Source organism: Hyaena hyaena, unplaced genomic scaffold (assembly GCF_003009895.1).
Source record: "Hyaena hyaena isolate Hyena2069 unplaced genomic scaffold, ASM300989v1 scaffold_174, whole genome shotgun sequence".
NCBI classification, from domain to species: Eukaryota; Metazoa; Chordata; class Mammalia; order Carnivora; family Hyaenidae; genus Hyaena; species Hyaena hyaena.
Window position 1 is genome coordinate 2,203,043 of NW_024080806.1, and position 21,255 is coordinate 2,224,297.

A 21,255-nucleotide genomic window follows, 5' to 3' on the forward strand; every position below is an offset into this window, starting at 1 on the left:
CACAAATGTTATATGAGAAAACATCTAGCTTGCAGCTGGACATGCACCCAATATGCAATAAACCGTGAGCTAATCTTTATCTTTCCAAAGTAAGGGGCTTAGTATTCCTGGAAATAGCACTGTTGGCTTCCACTCCAAGGTTGTTGGCTTCTTCTGGCATAGTTATCCAGTTGTGGATGGTTAAAAATAACCGGTTCTGACACCCTTCCCTCACATGCGCTCTGGAGTGCTGGCTGGACACCAGCCTTGGGTGACCAGGCTAAGGGAATCTGCTGGCTGGGCACCCCCATTGTCCTGGGTGGGTAACAACAGAGGACAGTAATCATTTCCCTGCAGGCTATCTTCTAGGAGGAAATTGGGAAAGATCTCTGGAAAGTAAGCATGCTGTGAGCGCACAACCTTGTCTGTAGCCAAATTCTTGCTATCATAATCTTAAAGTAGTGATAGTGATAATATAGGCACAACTCAGAGATATTGTGGGTTCAGTCCCAGACCACCACAATAAAGTGAATGTAGCAATAAAGCAAGTCAGATGAATATTTTGGTTTCCCGTGCATAGAAAAGTTATGTTTAGGGAAGGGCCAAGATGGCGGAACAGCATGGAAGTGGTTTTTGCATCTCTCTCCCTGAAATGCAGCCAGATCAACACTAAACCATCCTGCACACCTAGAAAACTGATCTGAGGATTAACACAACAACGTGCACAACCTGAACCAGAGAAAAGTTGTTTACACTATACTCTGCTTTATTAAATGGGCAATAGCATCGTGTCTAAAAAAATCAATATACATACCTTAATTTAAAAGTACTTTCCTGCTAAAAAATGCTAAGCATCATTTGAGCTTTCAGTGAGTCATAATCTCTTTGCTGGTGGAGGGTTCTGCCTCGATGGTGATGGCTGCTGACTATCAGGGTGGTGGTTGCCGAAGGTTGGGGTGGTTGTGGCGATTCCTTAAGATAAGTGACCAGTGGGGGCACCTGGGTGGCTCAGTTGGTGAAACATCTGACGCTTGGTTTTGGTTCAGGTCACAGTCTCACGGTCCATGGGTTTGAGCCCCATATCAGGCTCAATGTGGGGCCTGCTCAGAATTCTTTCTCGCTCACTCCCTCCCTCTCTGCCCCTCCCCTGCTTGAGCTCTTTCTCTTTCTCTCTCAAAGTAAATAAATAAATATAAAAAAAGACCCCAGTGAAGTTTACTGCAGTGACTGACTCTTCCCCTCTGTAGCAGGTGGTGCTGTTTGATGGCATCTGACCCACAGTAGAACTTTCAAAATTGAGTTCAGTGCTCTCAAACCTGCTGCTGCTTCACGACTGAGTTTATGTCATATTCTAAATCCTCTGTTGTCATTTCAACAATTTTTACGGCATCTTCACCAGGAATAGATTCCGTCTCAGGAACCCATGAGAAGCATCTCGTCATCCGTTCAAGTTTTATCCTGACATTGCAGCCATTTAATCCCATCTAAAGGCCCCGCTTCTGATTCTGATCCTCTGGCTATTTCCACCTCATCCGCAGCGACTTCCTCCACTGAGGCCGTGAGCCCCTCACATTCATCCATGAGGGCTGGAACCTACTTCTCCCAACTCCTGTCCTCCTATGAATGTGGATATTCTGACTTCTTCCCATGAATCTTGAGTGTTAATAGCATCTGGAATGGAGAATCCTTCTCAGAAGGTTTTCAATTTACTTTCCCCAGATCCATCAGAGAAATCACTGTCTATGGCAACAACAGCCTTATGGAATGTATTTTCTTCTCCTCCTCCTCCTGCTTCGTTGTCATCGTCGTCGTCTTCTTTCTTCTTCTTTTCATTTTTTAATGTATATTTATTTTGAGACAGAGAAAGCGCGAGTGGTGGAGGGGCAGAGAGAGAGAGGGAGACACAGAATCTGAAGCAGGCTCCAGGCTCTGAGCTGTCAGCACAGAGCCTGCTGTGGGGCCCACAGACTGTGAGATCATGACCTGAGATGAATGCTTAAGTTGGATGCTTAACCAACTGAGCCACCCAGGTGTCCCTGGAATGTATGTCTTAAATAATAAGACTTGAAAGTTGAAATGATTCCTTGATCCATAGGCTGCAGCATGGGTGTTGTGCTAGGCTGAAAACTATTAATTTCATTACCCATTTCCATCGGAGCTCTTGGGTGACCAGGTGCATTGTCAGTGAGTGCATATTTTGAAAGGGGTCTTCTTGAGCACTAGGTCTCAGCAGTGGGCTTAAAATATTCAGCAAACTATGGGGCACCTGGGTGGCTTGGTCAGTTGAGTGACCGACTCTTGGTTTCCGCCCAGGTCGTGATCTTGAAGTTCATGAGTCGAGCCTCATGTTGGGCTCTATGCTGACAGTGTGGAGCCTGCTTGGGATTTTCTCTCTCTCCTTCTTTCTCTGCCCCTCCCCTGCTTGTGCTCTCTCGTGCTCTCTCTCTCTCTCAAAATAAATAAACATAAAAAAAAAAAAGCCCTCAGTAAACCATGTTGTAAACCAACGTGCTATCATCCAGCCTCTGTTGTTTCATTCACAGAGCGCAGGCAGAACAGACTTAGCTTAGTTCTGAAGGATGCTAGGATTTTTGGAAGGTCAGTGAGCACTGGTTTCAACTTCAAGTCACCAGCTGCATTAGCCCGTAATGTGAGAGTCAGCCTCTCCTTTGAAGCTTTGAAGTCAGGCATTGACTTCTCTCCACCTATGGAAGTCCTAGATGGCGTCTTCTCTCACTCTCAGGCTGTTTCCTCTGCATTGATCATCCAGATAACTTGCTACTTCACCCGCGCTTTTATGTTAGAGAGACAACTTCTTTCCTCAAATCTCCTGAGCCAACCTCTGCCAGCCTCAGGCATTTCTTCTACAGCTTCCCCACCGCTCTCGGCCTTCACAGAACTGAAGAGAGGCCGGGCCTTGCTCAGCATGAGGCTCTGGCTTCAGGGAATGTTGTGGCTGGTTTGACCTTCTGTCCAGACCACTCACACTTTCTCCAGAAAGAAACACCTCTGGAGTAGCACTTTCAGTTTCCTTTTAGCATTCCGCTGCCTTTGCATTCACAACTTAGCTGACTGTTGGGCACCAGGAGCCTGGCCTTTGGCCTGTCTTGACTTTTGACATGCTTTTTTGCCACTAAGCTTGCTCATTCCTAGGTTTTGATTTAAAGAGAGAAGTGATTCTTCCTTTCACATGAACATTTAGAGGCCAGCGCAGAGTTATTAATTAGCCTAATTTCAGCATTGTTCTGTCTTAGGCAATAGGGAGGTCCGAGGAGGGGGAGAGAGATAGGGGAATGGCCAGCCGACGGAAGCACTCAGGATACATGTACAACATCAGTTGATGAAGTTAACTGTCTTCCGTGCATGTGGGTTGTCAAACCCCAAAACAATTACAGTAGGAACACCCAAGTCTATTGATCGCAGATCACCATAACAAATGCAAGAAAGTTTGAAATATGGCGAGAATTATTAAAATGTGACACAGAGGCACAAAGTGAGCAACTACTGTTGGAAAAAAATGGCATCAATAGACTGACTCACTTGAGGCAGCATTGCCACAAACCTTCAGTTTGTAAAAAAAACAAAAAAAAACAAAAAAAACCCCCAAAACACACAATTATGTATAATGGCAATACAGCAAAGCGCACCACAGTGAGATGTGGCTGTAGTTGATGTTGACTGGGCCTCACTTAACATCGCTACAACTCACAGCGTTGACATCAGGTTCATTTTCCAGCTGAGGAACAAAGTTCCAAGGTAGGAAGGCCCTTGCTCAAGGTGGTGCGGGGCAGAGCCAGGGTTTGAACTCAGAATTGTGTGACCCTAAGTCCTGTATATTTCCCACCCCCCGAGGTGTTGTTTAGAAGCCCAATGGTTCAGTTAGCCTCAGACCTCCCCAAATGTCTTGCCCCCCTCCGCCCCCCTCCACCCCAGATGGGCCCCTTCAGCCTTCCACACTGCGGTTCTGCTCTCTGTACGGCCTTGGCGAGGGGGACAGAGAGACAATGCAGGGCCGGCTACTTACTGATGCACTTGAGATTGGGAATTGTCCAGTGGGCAGTGTTTGTGGTTGCGTTAAGCACACACTCCGTCAGGCTGGACGTCCCGGCTTTCCGCTTGAAGCCAGCATTACAAGTGTACCGCTCCGTGGAGTTCAGGTCGTAACTCTTGACCCGGATGTCTGCATGTTTGACAGACGTCGGGGGAGGGCACGTCACACCTGCAGAGGTGCAGATGAGAGAGGAGAGGCGAACACACTTCAGCTGGCTCAGAGGGGCTCCCGGGGTCACTCGGGTGGCACTCAGCACCTTCGGAGCCAGGGGCTGGCTCTCTTGGGGACCCCTTAGGATACACCCCACATTCCAAGCATGTGGAAAACATTCAGTAAGAGCTCTCATCATTTAGAGGGCTCCCAGGAACCTTGCCTTAGGCGCTCGCCGTCCAGCACGGCCAGGGACTGGGGAGCCATCCATGGAAACCCTTCTCCCTGCCTTCCCCTTCCCATCAGCCTTCCTGGCCTGCACTGCCCCAGCCTCTGAGCTCTCTTGCCAGAAAACAGCAAGAGCCCTGCGATACTCTCTCTGCTTGTTCTCCCTGAAGGCCTGTCAGCCATTTCTGTAACACAGCCAGTCATCTTCAGAAGCGCATTTGATGGCTTCACTCTTTCCTGGTTGCCCGCTGCTCTTAGAATAAAAACGAACATCCTCAAGAAGTCTTCAAGCCTCTGCTGGACCTGGCCCCCACCTCCTCCCCAGCTATTCTTGCCCCCTGGCCGTACTGGCCTTCGGTCTCCTCATGCCACTGACCACCCCCACCGCTCTCCCCAGCCCATCTCCTGCCGTCCTTCCTCACTTGAACATGACTTTCTCAGGAAGGCCTTCCCTCCCTGCCGCTCCCGCCTCAAAGCAGCCAGGCCCCATAGTTCCGTGTTCTTTCCCTGCACAGTCAGCCGCCTTCATGGTTGTGTGGAAGACGTTGAGATGTTATAATGACTGTATGTCTCATGATGTGCACTGTGAGCTGTAGAGGGTGGGGGCCACATCTGTTTTGCCCGATTCCGCCTTCCCTGAGCCCAGTACAATAGCTGGCGAGAGAAGGTGTTCAAGAAACAGCTGTTCAGAGAATGACCTTTTTAATGCACATGCCCTTTACTCAAGCAATTTCGCTTCTAAGAATTTTCCTATCAGATATACTGGCATGTTTATGATGTGAACATGTACAGAACTATTGATTATAATAGCCAGTATCTGTGCGAATTACCTCGTATGGGGTCAGCAGGAGACTAATTGAGTAACTTACTAAAGCTACTCCTTGAAGCTACTCAGAGCTACTCCCTGAAGAAGTGCTAGTCAGCTCTCTGTAATAGACGAAAGGGTGCTCTTTTCTGCTGAAGTGGAAAGATGTCCCAGATACACTGTTAGGTTAGGAACAAGAGGAGCAGAACCCTGCATGTCATATGCTGCCATCAGTGAAAAAAGAAGAAATGGTACCTATCCACAATTTTTGTCTGTACATAAAATCTCTGAACGGATGCAAGACACTATTAACATTGGAGGAGAGACAGCTGGAAGAGATAGAGACTTTTTACTGAATGCCTTCCTTCCTCCTTCCTTCCTTTTTCCTTTTTTCATTTTCATAATTTCTGAATTTTTAGTAGTACAAATGTTTTACCTGTTAAAAATGCTTCTGAAAGTTTTTGTAATGCTCTGTTTCTTCAGTTGTTTTGTAAATTGATGTTTTTCCTTTTCATAGATTACATTGATGCCGGGGTAAAAACTGAAATAGTTAATAACCAGTGCCACTCGGATGCTGACCAGTCAGGATAGCTGCTGGCAATCATGGGGGCCAGGCGGCTGACCCCTGGCCACAGAGGGATGGCCACTCTGATGAGGGCTGGCAGAATATTAGTTGTGCCTAAATGTTATATAGTTTAAAATACATGAAATTGTTCATAATAAAAAAGTCAGGGTGAGGGATTTGGGGGTACCCTGCCATGGAACTCAGACCTCAGTTGAGCCTAGGGCAAGAGAGGGGTAAATCATGCCAATGTGAGTGTTCGGTGCTTCTGTTGTAAGATGTTGCCTGCTAAATAAATGTGAGAAAAGCAGAAGATTCTAGAAGTAGGAATTTTTGGCTTCCTCTGAGCAAGTTAAGGCAGCTTGGGGTAAAATTGAAGCCAAGAAGTCTTGAAAGGCCATCTGGGAGGATTCTGGACCCCCTTTTGGGAGACAGCCCCCCAGTCACTCCCAGCAGACTGTGGATGTGACAGAGTGCCTGCCCAGTGCAAACTAACATGCCTTTCATCAGAAGAATGATACCAAAAGAAGGTAAGAGCCAGAGCTAGACTGACTCAAGTTTTCTCTAATCTGAGCTACTGTGTTAAAAATGCCCCCTTCCTTTTTAATTAGAAGTTGAAAGATTTGAGCAAGGTTTAGACCCTAAGATTTTCTCAGGTATGAAATTTGCTGGCTAAAACCAATGTCCTGGGACTGGCCGGATCATGTACGTTGATTCCATTTTTGGGCACCTCTACGGAGAGGTGCTCAGTAGATATGCAGGGTAAGCCCCAGACCTAGTCTAATGGCTTGTGGGCATGATACCTACCAAAGTTCTTGATCCTCATATCTGGATATATGCCAGGAACAGACAGTTCTAGTCTGCAAGTCTGATGATTTAACTACTTGAAAATACTGTAAATGGTCCAAATCCTAAATAAATGAGGTGAGTTCAGTCACCTGTCCATAGTAGACTTTGGTGCCAGGTCTGAGAGGGACAGAGTCTGGAAAATACAACCATCTTGTGCAGCTCTCCATGTCATAGTAAGGATTCTGGATTCTGGAACATGAGTCCCCCTCCATCCCAGAAAGTGTATTGTGTCTCTGATCTTAACCTGGTGTTCTAACTGCTGCTGGCTTCCTTCTGCATCCTTCAAATCAGCCAGTCTCATTTGATTTGCCCACATAGCATGTGTGTCTGTTTTCCAGCAATCTGAGCCTTCTTTTGGTTGGGCAGGATCTGGGGTCAGCTTTGACTAGCCACAGGCCCCCAAATGGGAGCTTTCTCCTTCCTTTTCACCTGTTTCCTGTGGCCTGGCCTGTCTTTTCCCAGGAACCCTAGCTTTCGGGACCAGATCCCTAATCCCTCTGTCCAGGTCTTGCCTGTATTTTCCTCCAGAGAGCCATCCCTGGATCGCCACAGTCCCCAGCTGCTGGCTTAGGTTTGGACATCCAAGAACAACTGCCAGAATCACCTGGCCTTGAACTCACCGCCCGGGCCCCTTTTGCCATGTACCCCTGCAGCTGGGCTTCCTTAGACATTAGAATCGGAGAGATGCACCTCTCAATTTAGAATGTGGTCAGAACAATCTACTGTAAATGCCTGGCAGCCTGCAGATAGAACAGCCCACCGGTGGATGAGCTGTTGGGTTCTCCCCTCCTCCTTCAGGAAGTAGGTTCTCCCGGCCGAGGCTCCAGCATGCCTCACACCTGAGCCCACCTGAGCTGTGACAGCCCCATGTATCAGTAAAGCACAGGCCTTAGTCTGGTCTTCTTAGTCTCAGGAGAGGAAATGGATTGTTTGATTTTCATTCTCAATCTAGCCACCAACTTTTCTTTTAAAATCCCACTGAGAATCTAAGATTTTGTACAATAGAATATACCTCTGTACTGTTCTTTATCCCACCATGCTGGTAGTCTCAATGCTCACCCTTCATTTATGTGGCTTCTAGAGTGGACTCAAACATTTTCTTTTCCTTTTCAGTGAGGATATAAGATAATCTTGATTTAAACTTAACAGTTTTCTAAGATATTATTTTCTTACTCATTTCTATAAACAAAGTAATAGGAGAGAAGAAATGTATCCGTTTAGATTTACTTCTTTTACCATCCCCTGTCTTTCTCTCTCTCTCTCCCATCTGGTCTTTGGATTGTATCTTGTTCACCTGAGTCCTTCCAAAATATTTTTATTCACCAGGTAGTCCTCAAGTTCCATTTTTAATTTCAAGTAATATTCCAAATCTATTGATCTTCCCTCTCTCATCTCTTTTCAGTCTCTGCTGTTTTCTGTGTTGTTTCCAGATCTTTTTTCCCACCAGATTACTCTATATCCTCTCCGTCTTAAAATATTCTCCTCCATGTAGGTGGTTTTCAACTTTTAGCATTTGTGGCACACTTTGAAATGAAACATGTGACCTGTCACTCAGGGGGATTTAAAAGGTGAAGGCATTGGTGACGATATCAGTAAGAGTTACAAAGAATCAGTGCTACAGTAGAAAGGCATCAGTGCTGACGTGTGGCTCATTTGGTGGCCCCTTGGAGCTGGCTGCTATGTGTGTGGGCAGTTTATTGAATATATGGGAACTCAAAGTTCTTACAGATTTCAATAAATATACAGTCTTCTCTGTGGTAGCTTGACTTCTTCCCCTTATCTTAGATTCATGCCACATAGTACCTCTCTCAGCTCAATACACCCCTTCTGCCAAATACTGGTGTTATTACAGGTGTATTCAGTTTAGCAGCAATGACTCAGACACAGCAACTAGGACAGGGATCACAGGAAGCATGCTATGCACACAGTTGAGAACCACTTCTTTGAAAGGAAAAGCAAACAAGGACAGATGCTGTGTAAACAGTGACAGATTTAGAGCCTCTACAGATTTTCCTTGGAAGCTCATTGCTGCTATTAAATCATAGGGCAAAGGTCTAGAGACACTGTCAATGCTCCTTTTCTTCTTGATAATCTATGGGAACCAGTTATCATCAATGAGGAAGACAAACATAGCCCAGGTTTCCCATTGTTGGAGGAAGAAGTTGTAACTATGGAAAAGGGGAAGAGGATGACTAGAAAATACCCTATGATGTTAAAGAGAATTGGGATCAGAGATATCAATATATAACCATTGTATGTGTGTTCATGCATGTGTGTGTATGTGTGTCTGTACATGGGAATGTATATGTGCAGGTGTGTGTGTGTGTGTGTGTGTGTTCCAGCTCTGTCTTCTTACAATGCCTAGAAGCAATGACATATTAGCACTGAATGTACTTGGTGCCCAGATCTTGGTTTCCATCAGAAAAAACCACGGCTACTTGGGGAAAAGGCTGATCCCAGGGCTAGGATGGAGAAGGCATTCCAGATGAACCTGGAATATCTTGTATCAGAAAGTAATGAAATACTCAACAAATGATGGCAACATGTCACAAGGATATAGGGTGAAGGCTGAACTGGCTCTCACTGGCCACATAGGGGACCATTTGAGTATCGAAACAAAGACAGTAACAGATTATGGAACAAAATAAAACAAAATTCCATAAGTCTGTACTAATATAAATAAGTCAATGAATAAATAAGTAATTAGGGGGAGAAGAGAAAGGCCTCTTCACAGTATAATTCTAATAGAGAAAGAATGATGGCATAAGGGAAGAAATAATGCTAGAATGAGTGGAATGAAGTTTGATAAGGGACAGGATATTTATGTAGTGTGGCAGATTCCACTGTGTCAGTTTAGCTAAGCAGGACACACATTCCTCAAATCTCCTCCCTGCATGGTGACCAGTTAGCCTGTGGCACAATCACCAGTCTTGGGACAAATCAATTTCATGTGGTTCCTGATACAGTTCACTGAGAAGGAAACAACATCACACCTGTGGCATTTCTCCCCCAGATCCATAATCTTAATCTCATCATGAGGAAACACTAGTTGAGCCTAAATCGAGGGACATTCTTTTTTTTTTGTTTTTTTAATTTATTTCTGAGAGAGAGAGACAGAGCGAGCAGGGGAGGGTCAGAGAGAGAGGGAGACACAGAATCTGAAGGAGGCTCCAGGCTCTGAGCTGTCAGCACAGAGCCTGATGCAGGCCTTGAACCCACAAACCATGAGATCATGACCAGAGCCGAAGTTGGATGCTTAACTGACTGAGCCACCCAGGCGCCCCGAGGGACATTCTAAAAAGTAGCTGGCCTGTATTCGAGATCAAGAAGGATAGAGAAAGGCAGAGGAAATGTTCCAGACTGCAAGAGCCTAAAGAGACATGGCAACAAAATGCAATGTGTGGTCCTGGATTAGATCTGGAATTAGGGAGAAAATGGCTAACAAGGGCATTCCTGGGACAATTGACAGAATTTGAACATGACCCGAGTATTAGGTAATAGTATTGTGTCCAGGTTAAACTTCCTGATTTTTGATAAGTGTTCTGTGATTATGCAAGAGTGTTGTATTTTAGGAAGGTATTAAGAGAACATATTCTTAGGAAATATATACTGAAGTACGTAGGTATAAAGGGGCTTAGTGTCTCCGACTTACTTTCCAATACTTTAAAGGAAAACGCACATGTGTAATAAATCAATGTGGTTGGAAATGAGGGGTGATAAAGCCATGGGGCAGAATGTAAACAGTTGGTGAATCTGGGTAAAGGGTATTCAGAAGGTCTTTTTTCCTGTTCTTGCAGTTTTACTATTGAGTTTGAGATTGTGTCCAAATAAATAAGGTAAAAAATAAGCAAAGTAAGTAAACAACAACAACAAAAAAAAACCCACTTGGAGAATGGCGCCCGGGTTCGTTTCTTTAAGGATTGCTCTTGAAGGAAACTCTAAGAGCCCTTGATTATAATCTGGTTAGAAAAATGTTCTTTATGTATTTCCCTACCTGTGGTTTTCATGGTGCTGCCTTTCCCTCTCGTCGTGTCCCCTAATCTCACCTTTTAGAGTTCCTTATTCCATTTCCAGGGCCTAAGAGTAGCATTTCCACTCTTTCTGTGTTCAGTATTTTGACCGTGGCTTTGGTTGGTCGTTCAGGTTTATTGTTGCCATGTTGGAGTCCTCATTCTGCTACATCAGTTCTGCTCCTTACTGTCTTCCTCTTCACCCTGGGCCCTCCCTGTCACTGATTCCTAAATGTGAGTGTACAGGAGAGCTACCTCAAAGGGTTATTAAAACCCAGAGTGCTGGCCCCTCCTCTCTGAGCTCCTGAGTCGTTGGTCTGGGGCAGGGCTGGAGAATCTGCATTTCTAGCAAGTTCCAGGTGATGGTGATACTGCTCATCCAAGAACCATGCTATATGGTATTTACAGGTGCAAGGTCTCTCGGCATCACCGCAAGTTACTTTCTTGCATGCGTTTAAAGTTTCTCTTGAAGTTATTAATAACTTCCCATGGTGTTAGTACATCAGTGAAGATTTCTTTTACGGTTCCTCCTGATTGTGCACCTCCGAATTTCTATTCTAACAGTTTTTAATTAGACCCAATCCCCCCACCTCCACCTAAAAAATGTACCTACTGCCCGTGTACATGCCTCTGTGTGTGTGTGTGTGTGTGTGTGCGTGTGTGTGTGTGTGTTTAGCTTGGTAGTACCGTGGGTTTAGTTCCATGCTACCAAAATCTTAAATCTGTGCTTGTGGTGCTTTGCTGTATGTTAACATATATGGGAAAATACTTAGAGATGGAGGGTGGGGTGGAATGGGGAGGAATGATCATAAAACACTCCAGTCTAGAAATACGTAACAGTAGACCAGAAGGGATACTCCCACAAAAATACTAGACTCTGGTCTGTAATAAAATGTTCCTTCCTTCTGAGGGAGCCTGAATTGATTGTATACCTTTGGATGTCTCAAGTAATTTTACATCATTGGTGACTGGACAGTCTCCATTAAGCCATGAATCAGTGACGCCAGAGGACACGAGAGACAAGAAGTCCCCAGAGGGAAAGGCTAGGCAAAGACTGGATTTAGCTAGTAGGAGTGTATTTAACTGGTTTTTCCTCACTTACCCCTTTCCTTCTTTAAGCCAAGTTTGCTGTTTGATGCCAACAGCATTGTTATCTTGGGCCAGAGGAACTTGTGAGATCATAGAGTCAATCTCTTGGAGGACTCATGACCCCTTCCATGGGTTATTCTGAAACTTTGGAACGGAAGGAGGGTCTAAGAAACCCTATCTCACTCCAAACACCACACCCACAGTTACTTTCAAGACCAGTCCATTTTGGGGAGATTGCAAAGACGTCTTGCACAAAATTGTATTTATCCTTTTGTAGCTGGCTTATTTTACTTTAGAATATTGCCCTTACACAATTTCCTTTCTTTTTAAGGTTGGATAATATTCCATTGGTATGTATATACCATATTTTGATTGTCCATCATTCATTTGTTGATGGACACTTGGGTTGATAACATATTTTAGCTATTGTGAATAGGCTGCTATGAACATGGATGTACAAATGCCTCTCTGAGACCCTACTTTTAAGTCTTCGTGGTGTAAACCCAGAGGTAGAATTGCTAGATCATATGGTAATTCTGATTTTAATTTTTGAGGGACTGCTATACTGTTTTCCACGGTGGTCTACACCATCTTACATTCCCACCAACAGTGCACAGGGTTCCTTTTCTCTACATGCTCTTGTTTTTTCATCTTCATGGGTAGGAGATATATCTTATTAAAGTTTTGATTTTATCTCCTTAGTGATTAGTGATGTTGAGAACATTTTCATGTGCTAACTGAACATTATTTTGGTATCTTCTTTGGAGAAATACCTAATCCAGTTCTTTGCTCATTTTTTAATTGGGCCATTTGTTTTCGTTGTTGTTGTTGTTGAATTTTAGGAGTTCTCTATATATTCTAGAAATTAATCCTTTATCAGATATATGATTTGAAAATATTTTCTCCCATTCTGTGGCTTGAGTTTTACCCTGTGGATAGGGTTTTTTGATGCACAAAATTGTAAAAATTTGTTTATTTTTGTTGTTGTTTCCTATGCCTTTGGTGTCATAATGCCAAATCCAATGTCAGGAAGTTTTTTTTTCTTATGTTTTCTTCTAAGATTTTATTGTTTTATGTCTTACACTTAGGTCTTTTACCCATTTTGTGGTAACTTTTGCATTTGGTGTTATGTAAGCTTCCAACTTCATTATTTTGCATGTAGGATGTCCTGTTTCTCTAGCATCATTTGTTAAAAAGACTGTCCTTTCCCAATTGGATGGTTTGGGTATCCTTGTAAAAAATCATTTTGCCATATATGTGGTGTTTATTTCTGGGCTCTCTATTTCATTCATTTGTATGTCTCTCTTGATGCCAGTACCACACTGTTGTGATTACTGTAGCTGTGGAGTAAGTCTTGACCCATCAGTAAGCAGGGGTCCTCCAGTCTTGTTTTTCAAGATTGTTTTGGCTATTTGGGATAACTTGAGATTCCATATGAATTTCAGGATGGGTTTTTCTCTTTTTGCAAAAGACATCTTTGGGATTTTGATAGAAATTGCATTCAGTCTGTAGATTACTTTAGGTACTATTGATATTTTAACAATATTAAGTCTTTCAATCCATGAACATGGGATGTATTTCCATTTCTTTGTATTTTCTTTCATTTCTTTCAGCAATATTTTATAGTTTTCATCGTATATGTCATTTAGCACCTTGGAATAAGTGTAATAATAAAATACTTTATTTTACTCCTAAGTATTTTATTATTTTTGATGCTTTTGAAAATGGAATTGTTTTTGTAATCTTCTTTCAGATTGTTCATTGTTAGTGTATAGAAATGCAACTGATTTTTTTTTTTGTATGTTGACTTTGTATCCTGCTATTTCACTGAATTCATGTCTTAATTCTAAAAGTTTTTTGGGGGGTGGAATTTTAAAGTTTTCTGCATATAAGATCATACCATCTGCAAACAGAGATAATTTTACTTCTTCCTTTCCAATTTGGGTGGTTTTTATATCTTTCCTTGCCTAATGCTGTGGTAGAACTTCCAGTGCTATGTTGAATAGAAATAGTGAAAGGAGGCATCCTTGCCTTGTTCCTGATCTTAGAAGAAAAGCTTTCAGTGTTTCACCATACAGTATAATGTTCACCGTGGGTTTTTATGTATGGTTTTTATTATGTTGATGAAATTTCCTTCTATTCCTAGTATTTTGAGTGTTTTTTTATCATGAAAGGATGCTGAATTTTGTCAAATGCTTTTTCTGCATCAATAGAGATGCTCATGTGCTGTTCCCCCTTCCTTTTGTTAATGTGGTGCATTACACTGATCAGTTTTCATATGCAAACCATCTTTGCATTCCAGGACTAAACCCCACTTGGTTATGGCGTATGATCCTTTTAATATGCTGCTGAATTTAGTTTGCTAGCATTTTTAAAAGGATATTTATTCATAAAGGATATTTGTCTGTAATTTTCTGTTCTTACAGTGTTTTTGTCTGGCCTTGGTATCAGGGTAATACTGGTCTCACAGACTATTAGGAAATGTTCCCTCCTCTTTAAGTTTTTCTACCTTCTTGACAGGCTTTGGTATTCTAGGGATTTGTCCATTTCATCCAGGTTATCCAGTTTATTTGTGTACTATTGTCCATAGTATTCTCTTATAATCCTTTTAGTTCTGTAGAATTGGTAGTAATGTCCCCACTTTCACTTCTGGTTTTAGTAATTTAAGTCACCTCTCTTGTTTTCTTAGTTCATCTAGCTATAGGTTAGTCAATTTTGTTGATCTTTTTGAAGAACCTACTTTTGGTTTCATTGATTTTCTTTTCTCTATTTCATTTATCTCTGGTTTAACCTTTATTATTTCCTTCCTTCTGCTAGCTTTGGGTTTAGTTTGCTCTTTTTCTAGTTCCCTGAGGTATAAAATTAGGTTGTTGACTTTAGATCTTTCTTATTTTTTAATGTAAGCATGTATAGCTATAAATTTCCCCCTTAACTCCATTTTCACTGTGTTCCATAAGTTTCAGTATGTGTATTCCCACTTTTATTCATCTCTAGGTCTTTTTGAATTTCCCTCATGATTTCTTCTTTGATTTCTTTGTCGTTTAAGTGTGTTGTCTAATTTCCGCAATTTTGTGAATTTTCTAGTTTTATTTATGTTACTGATTTCTAACTTCACCCTGCTATGAACAGATTAGACATTTTGCATGATATCTGTCTTTTTAAATCTACCGAGATTTAACTTGTGGCCTAATGTATGGTCCATCCTAGAAAACGTCGCATGTGGATTGAGAAGGATGTGTATTCTGGTGGTCTGTTATTTGGTACATAAATGCTCATAACGGTTATATTTTCTTGCCATATTGAACATTTTATTAATATATACTGTCCTTTGTCTCTAAACTTTTTTATTAAATGATTTTTTAAAAATTTATTTCTGAGAGAGAGAGAGAGACAGCATGAGCAGGGCAGGGTCAGAGAGAGAGGGAGACACAGAATCCGAAACAGGCTCCAGGCTCTGAGCTGTCAGCACAGAGCCCGATGCGGGGCTCAAACCCACGAACTGTGAGATCATGACCTGAGCCGAAGTCAGACACTTAACCGACTGAGCCACTCAGGCGCCCCTTATTAAATGATTTTTTAAACTTTTTAAAACATTTACTTATTTTGAGAGGGAGAGTGTACACATGTGCATGCATGTGAGCGGAGTCAGGGTAGAGAGAGAGGGGGAGAGAGAGAGAATCCCAAGCAGGCTCCACGCTTTCAGCACAGGGCCGGATACAGGGCTCAAAGTCACAAAGAGTGAGATCATGACCTGAGTTGAAATCAAGACCTGAGCTCAACCAACTGAGCCACCTAGGTGCTTCTGTCTCTAAACCTTTTTGATTTAAAGTCTGTTTTGTCCGATATTAGCACAGCCACCCTGCTCTCTTTTGGTTACTATTTGCATGGAATATCTTTTTGCATCTTTTCATTTTTAGTCTATTTGTGACTTAGGACCTTAAATGAGTCTCCTATAGACAGCATATAATCAGATCAAGTGTTTTATTCATTTTTCCAATCTGTCTTTCCATTAAACAGTGGAAATTTACATTTAAAGAAATTTACATTTAAAGAAATTACTGATAAGGAGGGACTTCCATCACTTTGCTCCTTGTTTTCTACATGCCTTATAGCTTTTTTGTCCTTCATTTTTTGCATCACTGTCTTTTTTTTAATGTTTAGTCAATTTTATGTCGTGAAACAAATTTCTCCATTTCTTTTGTGTATATTCTAAAGTTATTTTATTTGTGATGTTCAGTAATTCCTTTAAATTTAAATAGATTAAATGGGGATTGCACTTAACATCCTAAAGTTATAACACTCTAATTTGAATTCATACTAGTATAACTTCAATGAGATATAAGAACTCCTTTTTTACAGCTCTATCTCTGTTGTTGATGTCTCAAAATTACATCTTTATACATTGTGTGCCCCAAAACATAATCTAATGATTCTTTAAAATGTATTCGTCTCTTAAATTATGTAGAAAACAAGATTTGGAGTTACAAACCAAAGTTACCATAATATTACCATTTATACTAGTATTTTTTTCCTTTATATACATGCGTCTCTTAAATCATGTAGAAAACAAAAAGTGATGTTACAAACCATTATTCAGTAATACTAGCTTTATGATTGCCCATGAATTATTTTCCTTTATTGAGCTCTTTTTTTCCCCATCCAGCTTCAAGCTATGGTCTAGTGTCCTTCTGTCTCATGTTGCAGGACTCTTTGAGCATCTGTTGCAGGTCAGGTAATAAGCTTTTGCTTATCTGAGAATTTCTTAATTTCCCCCTGACTTTTGAATCCAGTTTTTCTGGATTCTCGGTTGACAGTTCTTTTCTTTTTAGCATTCTGAATATATTGGCCCACTGCCTTCTGGTCTCCAAAGTTTTTGATGAGAAATATGCTGATAATCTTATTGGGGAATCCCTTATATATGATGATTTCCTTCTCTCTCACTGTTTTCAAGATTCTCTCTTTGGCTCTGACTTTTGAAAGTTTGATTCTGTTGTGTCTTGGGGAAAGCCTCTTTGAGTTCGTCTCACTTGGAGTTAATTGAGCTCCTTCACGCGGTTTATATTCATGTCTCTCATCAAATTTGGAAAATTTACAGCCATTATTTCTTGAAATATTCTCTCTGCTCCTTTCTCTCTTACTTCTCCTTTTGAGGCTCACATAATGTTGGTCTCTTGATGGTGTCCCAAAGACTCCTTAAGCTCTGTTTACCTTTCTTCAATATTTTTTCTATTTCTCAGACTTGATCATTTTTATGGTTTCCATCTTCAAATTTGTTAATTCTTTCTTCTACCTGTTCAAATCTGTCTTTGAACCCGTCTAGTTGAATTTTTCATTTAGGTTATTGTACTTTTCGGCTCGAAAATTTCTTTTTCGATTTTCTCTCTCCTTATTGATATTTCCACTGTTTTGTACATTGTTTTCTTTGACTTTCTCCACATTTTCCTAGTTTTTTGAGCATATTTATGATCATTCTTTTAAAGTCTTTGTCTAGTATATCTGCCATCCAGTCTTTCTTCAGGGATAATTTCTGTTGATTTATTTTTTTCCTTTTGACTGGGTTATACGTTCTTGTTTCTATGACTTGTGATTTTTTTTTGTTGAAAATGGGACATTTGAACCTATAATGTGGTAACTCTAGAAACCATCTAGAAGCTCATCTCTCATAGCTTGCTGTTATTTATTTATTTATAAGTTTTGTTTATTTATTTTGAGAGAGAGTGCATGCGTGAGTGGAGGAGGGGCAGAAAGGGAGGGAGACAGAACATCTCAAGCAGGCTCCATACTGTCAGCACACAGCCTGATGTGGGTTTCAGTCTCATGAATCATGAGATCATCACCTGAGCTGAAACCAAGAGTTGGACGCTTAAGTGACTGAGTCACCCAGGCGCCCTATTTATTTTTTCATTGTTGCAGGCTGTCACTGTGCCATGGGTCAGCCTGTGGTGTAACTTAAGGTTTCTCAGGGCTTTTTTAAACTTTACTCTGGGCTTGCATGGTCACCTTCTATTTTTCCCTAAATGTGAGATTGTTTGTGAATGTCCTAGTCTTTAATGTCTGGCTCCAAAAAGGAGGAAATGGGAAAAAAGAAGGGAAGAGAGGGAAGAAGGATACTAGCTCTCTAAATTCCCTGGAAGTCATTCAACTGTCTGAGAGGGGCTTGCAACAGGAGGGAGAGATAGAACTATGCCTTCCACCTCTTTGGCAGCACATCTGTGATCAGAACCACTAATCGGCAATTGCAGCATAGATCCCTCATATTTATAGGACAGGGTCCTTTTTGCCCTACCCTGGCTTCTGCAAGCTGTGTGCAGGCTGCTCCAGGAACACATGCACAGCTGCCTGCCATGGGGCTGGAGGTGAGGGATGGGTAGCTGATCCTGTGTAAAGAGCTGAAACTGACCACAGTTTACCTTCCCAGTCTCCCCTGGAAGAAGCAAACTTTCAATAGATTCCAGATTCCAAAATAGTTCTATCAGGCAGATTCTTCCAGGGCAAGTATTGTCCAGGTGAATAAATAGATTCCTGATGCTTCCTACTCTACCATCTTCCCAGAATCCTTTTTGAAGAAATGTTTCCCTGGGCATACAATTCTAGGCACATGATTTTCTCCTTAGCATTTTGAAGCTTTCTAGAATTTTTGTTTTAAGTTTATTTATTTCTTTTGAGAGAGAGAGAGAAGGGCAGATAGAGCGAATCCCAAGCAGGCTCTGCACTGTCAGCACAGAACCTGATTTGGGGCTTATACCCATAGACCCTGAGGGGCGCCTGGGTGGCTCAGTCTGTTAAGCATCCGACTTCGGCTCAGGTCATGATCTCACAGTTTGTGGGTTCGAGCTCTGTGCTGACAGCTAGCTCCGAGCCTGGAGCCTGTTTCACATTCTGTGTCTCCCTCTCTCTCTGACCCTCCCCTGCTCATGCTCTCTCTCTCTCTCAGAAATAAATAAAAAGCATTAAAAAGTTAAAAAACAACAACAACAACAAACCATGGACGCTGAGATCATGAAAGTCAGCTGCTTAACTGACTGAACGATTGAGGTTCCCCAAAGCGTTCTAGCTTTTAATGTTGGTGTTCTATTGAAAAGCCCACTGTGTGTCTAATTCTTGTTTCTTTACCAGACATTTATCTTGTCTCTCAGGATACTTAATATCTTTGCTTTGGTGCTCTGCAGATTTATCACAATGATTTTTGGAATGGGTTTGTTTTTGTTTTTCTTGCCTGGTGTCATTCCCCAAATTTGGCCCTTGATCCCTTCTGGGAAGTACTCAGCCATTATCTCCTTATTACTTCTTTATCAGTGTCCTTATTATCATCTTCTGGAACTCCAATCATGATCCTTGTTCTATCTGTCTAAGTCCGGGTTGCTATGTGTAATGAAATACCATAAAACTGGGTGACAACAAACATTTATTTCTCACAGTTCTAGATATTGGAAATCCAAGATAAGGTGCCAGCATGAATGGGTTTGGTGAGAGCCCACTTCATGGTTTACAGACTACTGCCTTCTTGCCTTATCATCGCATGGTTGAGAAAAAGAGAGCTCTGGCCGTTACCTCTTTTTATAAGGACACTAATTCCTTTATGGGTACACCCTTATGACCTCATCTAAACGGAATTACTTTCCAAATGCCCCACCTCTGAATATCATCACCCTCAGGATTAGGATTTCAACATTTGAAGTCGAGAGTATGCAAACAGTCATTTCATAGCTCTGTCCTTTATGTCTTTAATCTCTGATTCACCATCCATTTCTCTGTGCTATACTCTGAGTAATAGCTTCAGGCTCATCTTTTAGTTCACTAAATTCTCCTTAGCAGGCTGTAATTTGAACTTTAACTTCCCCATTGACTTTTTGAATACATGTTTGAATGTTGAATATTTGTAGTTGATTAAATTCATTTATTGTTAACAAGTATTTACCAGAGTGAGTCAATAATCAGTTACAGAATTTGTATTTGAGAAGAATGGTTGCTTCAGAGCACCTTCCTACTCAGTACCCTCTTCCCCTTCTGCACATACCTAAAACACTTTTTGTTGTGAAAATCACACATACAAAAGTATATAAAATGTTTATGTGCAGCTTAAAGATTAATCATAAAATGAAGACTCGTGTATATGCCAATCAGCTTAAGAAATAGAGTATTACCAGTAACTCAGAGGCCACTTGAGTGTCTTCCCCAGATGCGTGTCTCCCCTTTATCTCCTCAAGAAACAAGCACTATGCTGATGTTTGTAATAATCATTCCTTTGATTTTATTTATGGTTTTACTGTATAAGTAAGTATTCCCTAATAATATAATATCTACTTTTTATGTTTTTGAATATATTACATATATTCTTCTTTATTATGCTTCTCACACAGTGTTATGTTTTTTATTTATGTTGATGCACATAGCTAGAGTTCATCCCTTTTGGTATTCAAGTATTGGTGGATACGCCAGTTTATCCATTTTACTGTTGTTAGACATTTGGATTGTTTCTAGTGTTTCGCTATTACAAATAATAATGCTAGGAATATTTTGCACATGTCTCTTAATACACATGGGAAAGAGGTTCTTTATGATATTTTCTTAGCAATGGCATTGCTGGTGTATAGCACACGCATATTCCCAATTTCATGAGATAATACTAAACTGTTTTCCAAAGTGACTGCACCATTTACACTTCCACCAGCAGTAGGTGAGTTGCTTTTTCACAACCCCACTAACATTTGTCTGTCTTAATTTTTAAAACTTTTAAATTGAATCCAAGGATAGATTTGAGGAGAAATGACATCTTGAAGATATTGAGTCTTCTTATCCAAAAACAATGTATAGCTCTCTACTTATTTAAGTTTCTTTCAAAAAGTTTTAGAATTTTCTATCTAAAGGAGTGACATATCTTTGGTTGATTTATTCCTAGTGACTTAACTTTGGGAGAAGAGGTGTGCTTCCTAAATGTTATCTTTTAAAAATCTGTATTATCAAAATGTTTTTTGCAGGTACACAGAAAGAATATTGACTCTTGAATATTGGCTTTTAATTCAGCAGTTCAGCTCCATCCTTAATAATTTATCTGTATATTATTATGATAAAATAACAATCATATATCTGAGAAAAATGAGCTTTAAAAGTACACTTCCAATCTGTATAATGTTTGCTTTTCTTGTCTTACTATTTTTGTTAGGACTTCTTGTAGGAGGCTGAAGAGTAGGCTTTATACTGTGAAACTTTGTTTTGCTCTTATTTTGAAAGGGAATATTCAGGTTTATCTATTTCTTCCTAAGTTAGTTTTGGTAATTTTTTAAAAATAAGGACTTGTTACCTATACTTTCAAACTTATGAGCATGAAGGTATTTTAAATGTTTAATTTATCTCCTCTTTTACATGCCTAATATTATTGTGTATGCTTTGTCTTTTATTCTTGATTAATTCTGCTAGAGGTTTGTTCATTTTGGTAGGTTTTTCAAAGAACCAAGTTTTGGATTTGTTGTATCTCTCTAATGTACATCTGTTTTCAGTATTATTTACACCTGATTTTATGTTTATTATTTTC

The 21,255-nt window shown here is 41.0% G+C and overlaps 1 protein-coding gene across 3 annotated transcripts in view; it reads right to left on the reverse strand.

The window, feature by feature from the left end:
• The window catches only part of IL15RA (interleukin 15 receptor subunit alpha), a 50,047-nt gene that overhangs the window by 16,519 nt on the left and 12,273 nt on the right, over positions 1-21,255 (reverse strand). For all 3 annotated transcript variants that reach the window (XM_039240359.1, XM_039240358.1, XM_039240357.1), the window contains exon 2: positions 4,004-4,198. In XM_039240359.1, coding sequence (XP_039096290.1) covers positions 4,004-4,198 — 195 coding nt within the window. The remainder of the gene's footprint in view (positions 1-4,003; positions 4,199-21,255) is intronic.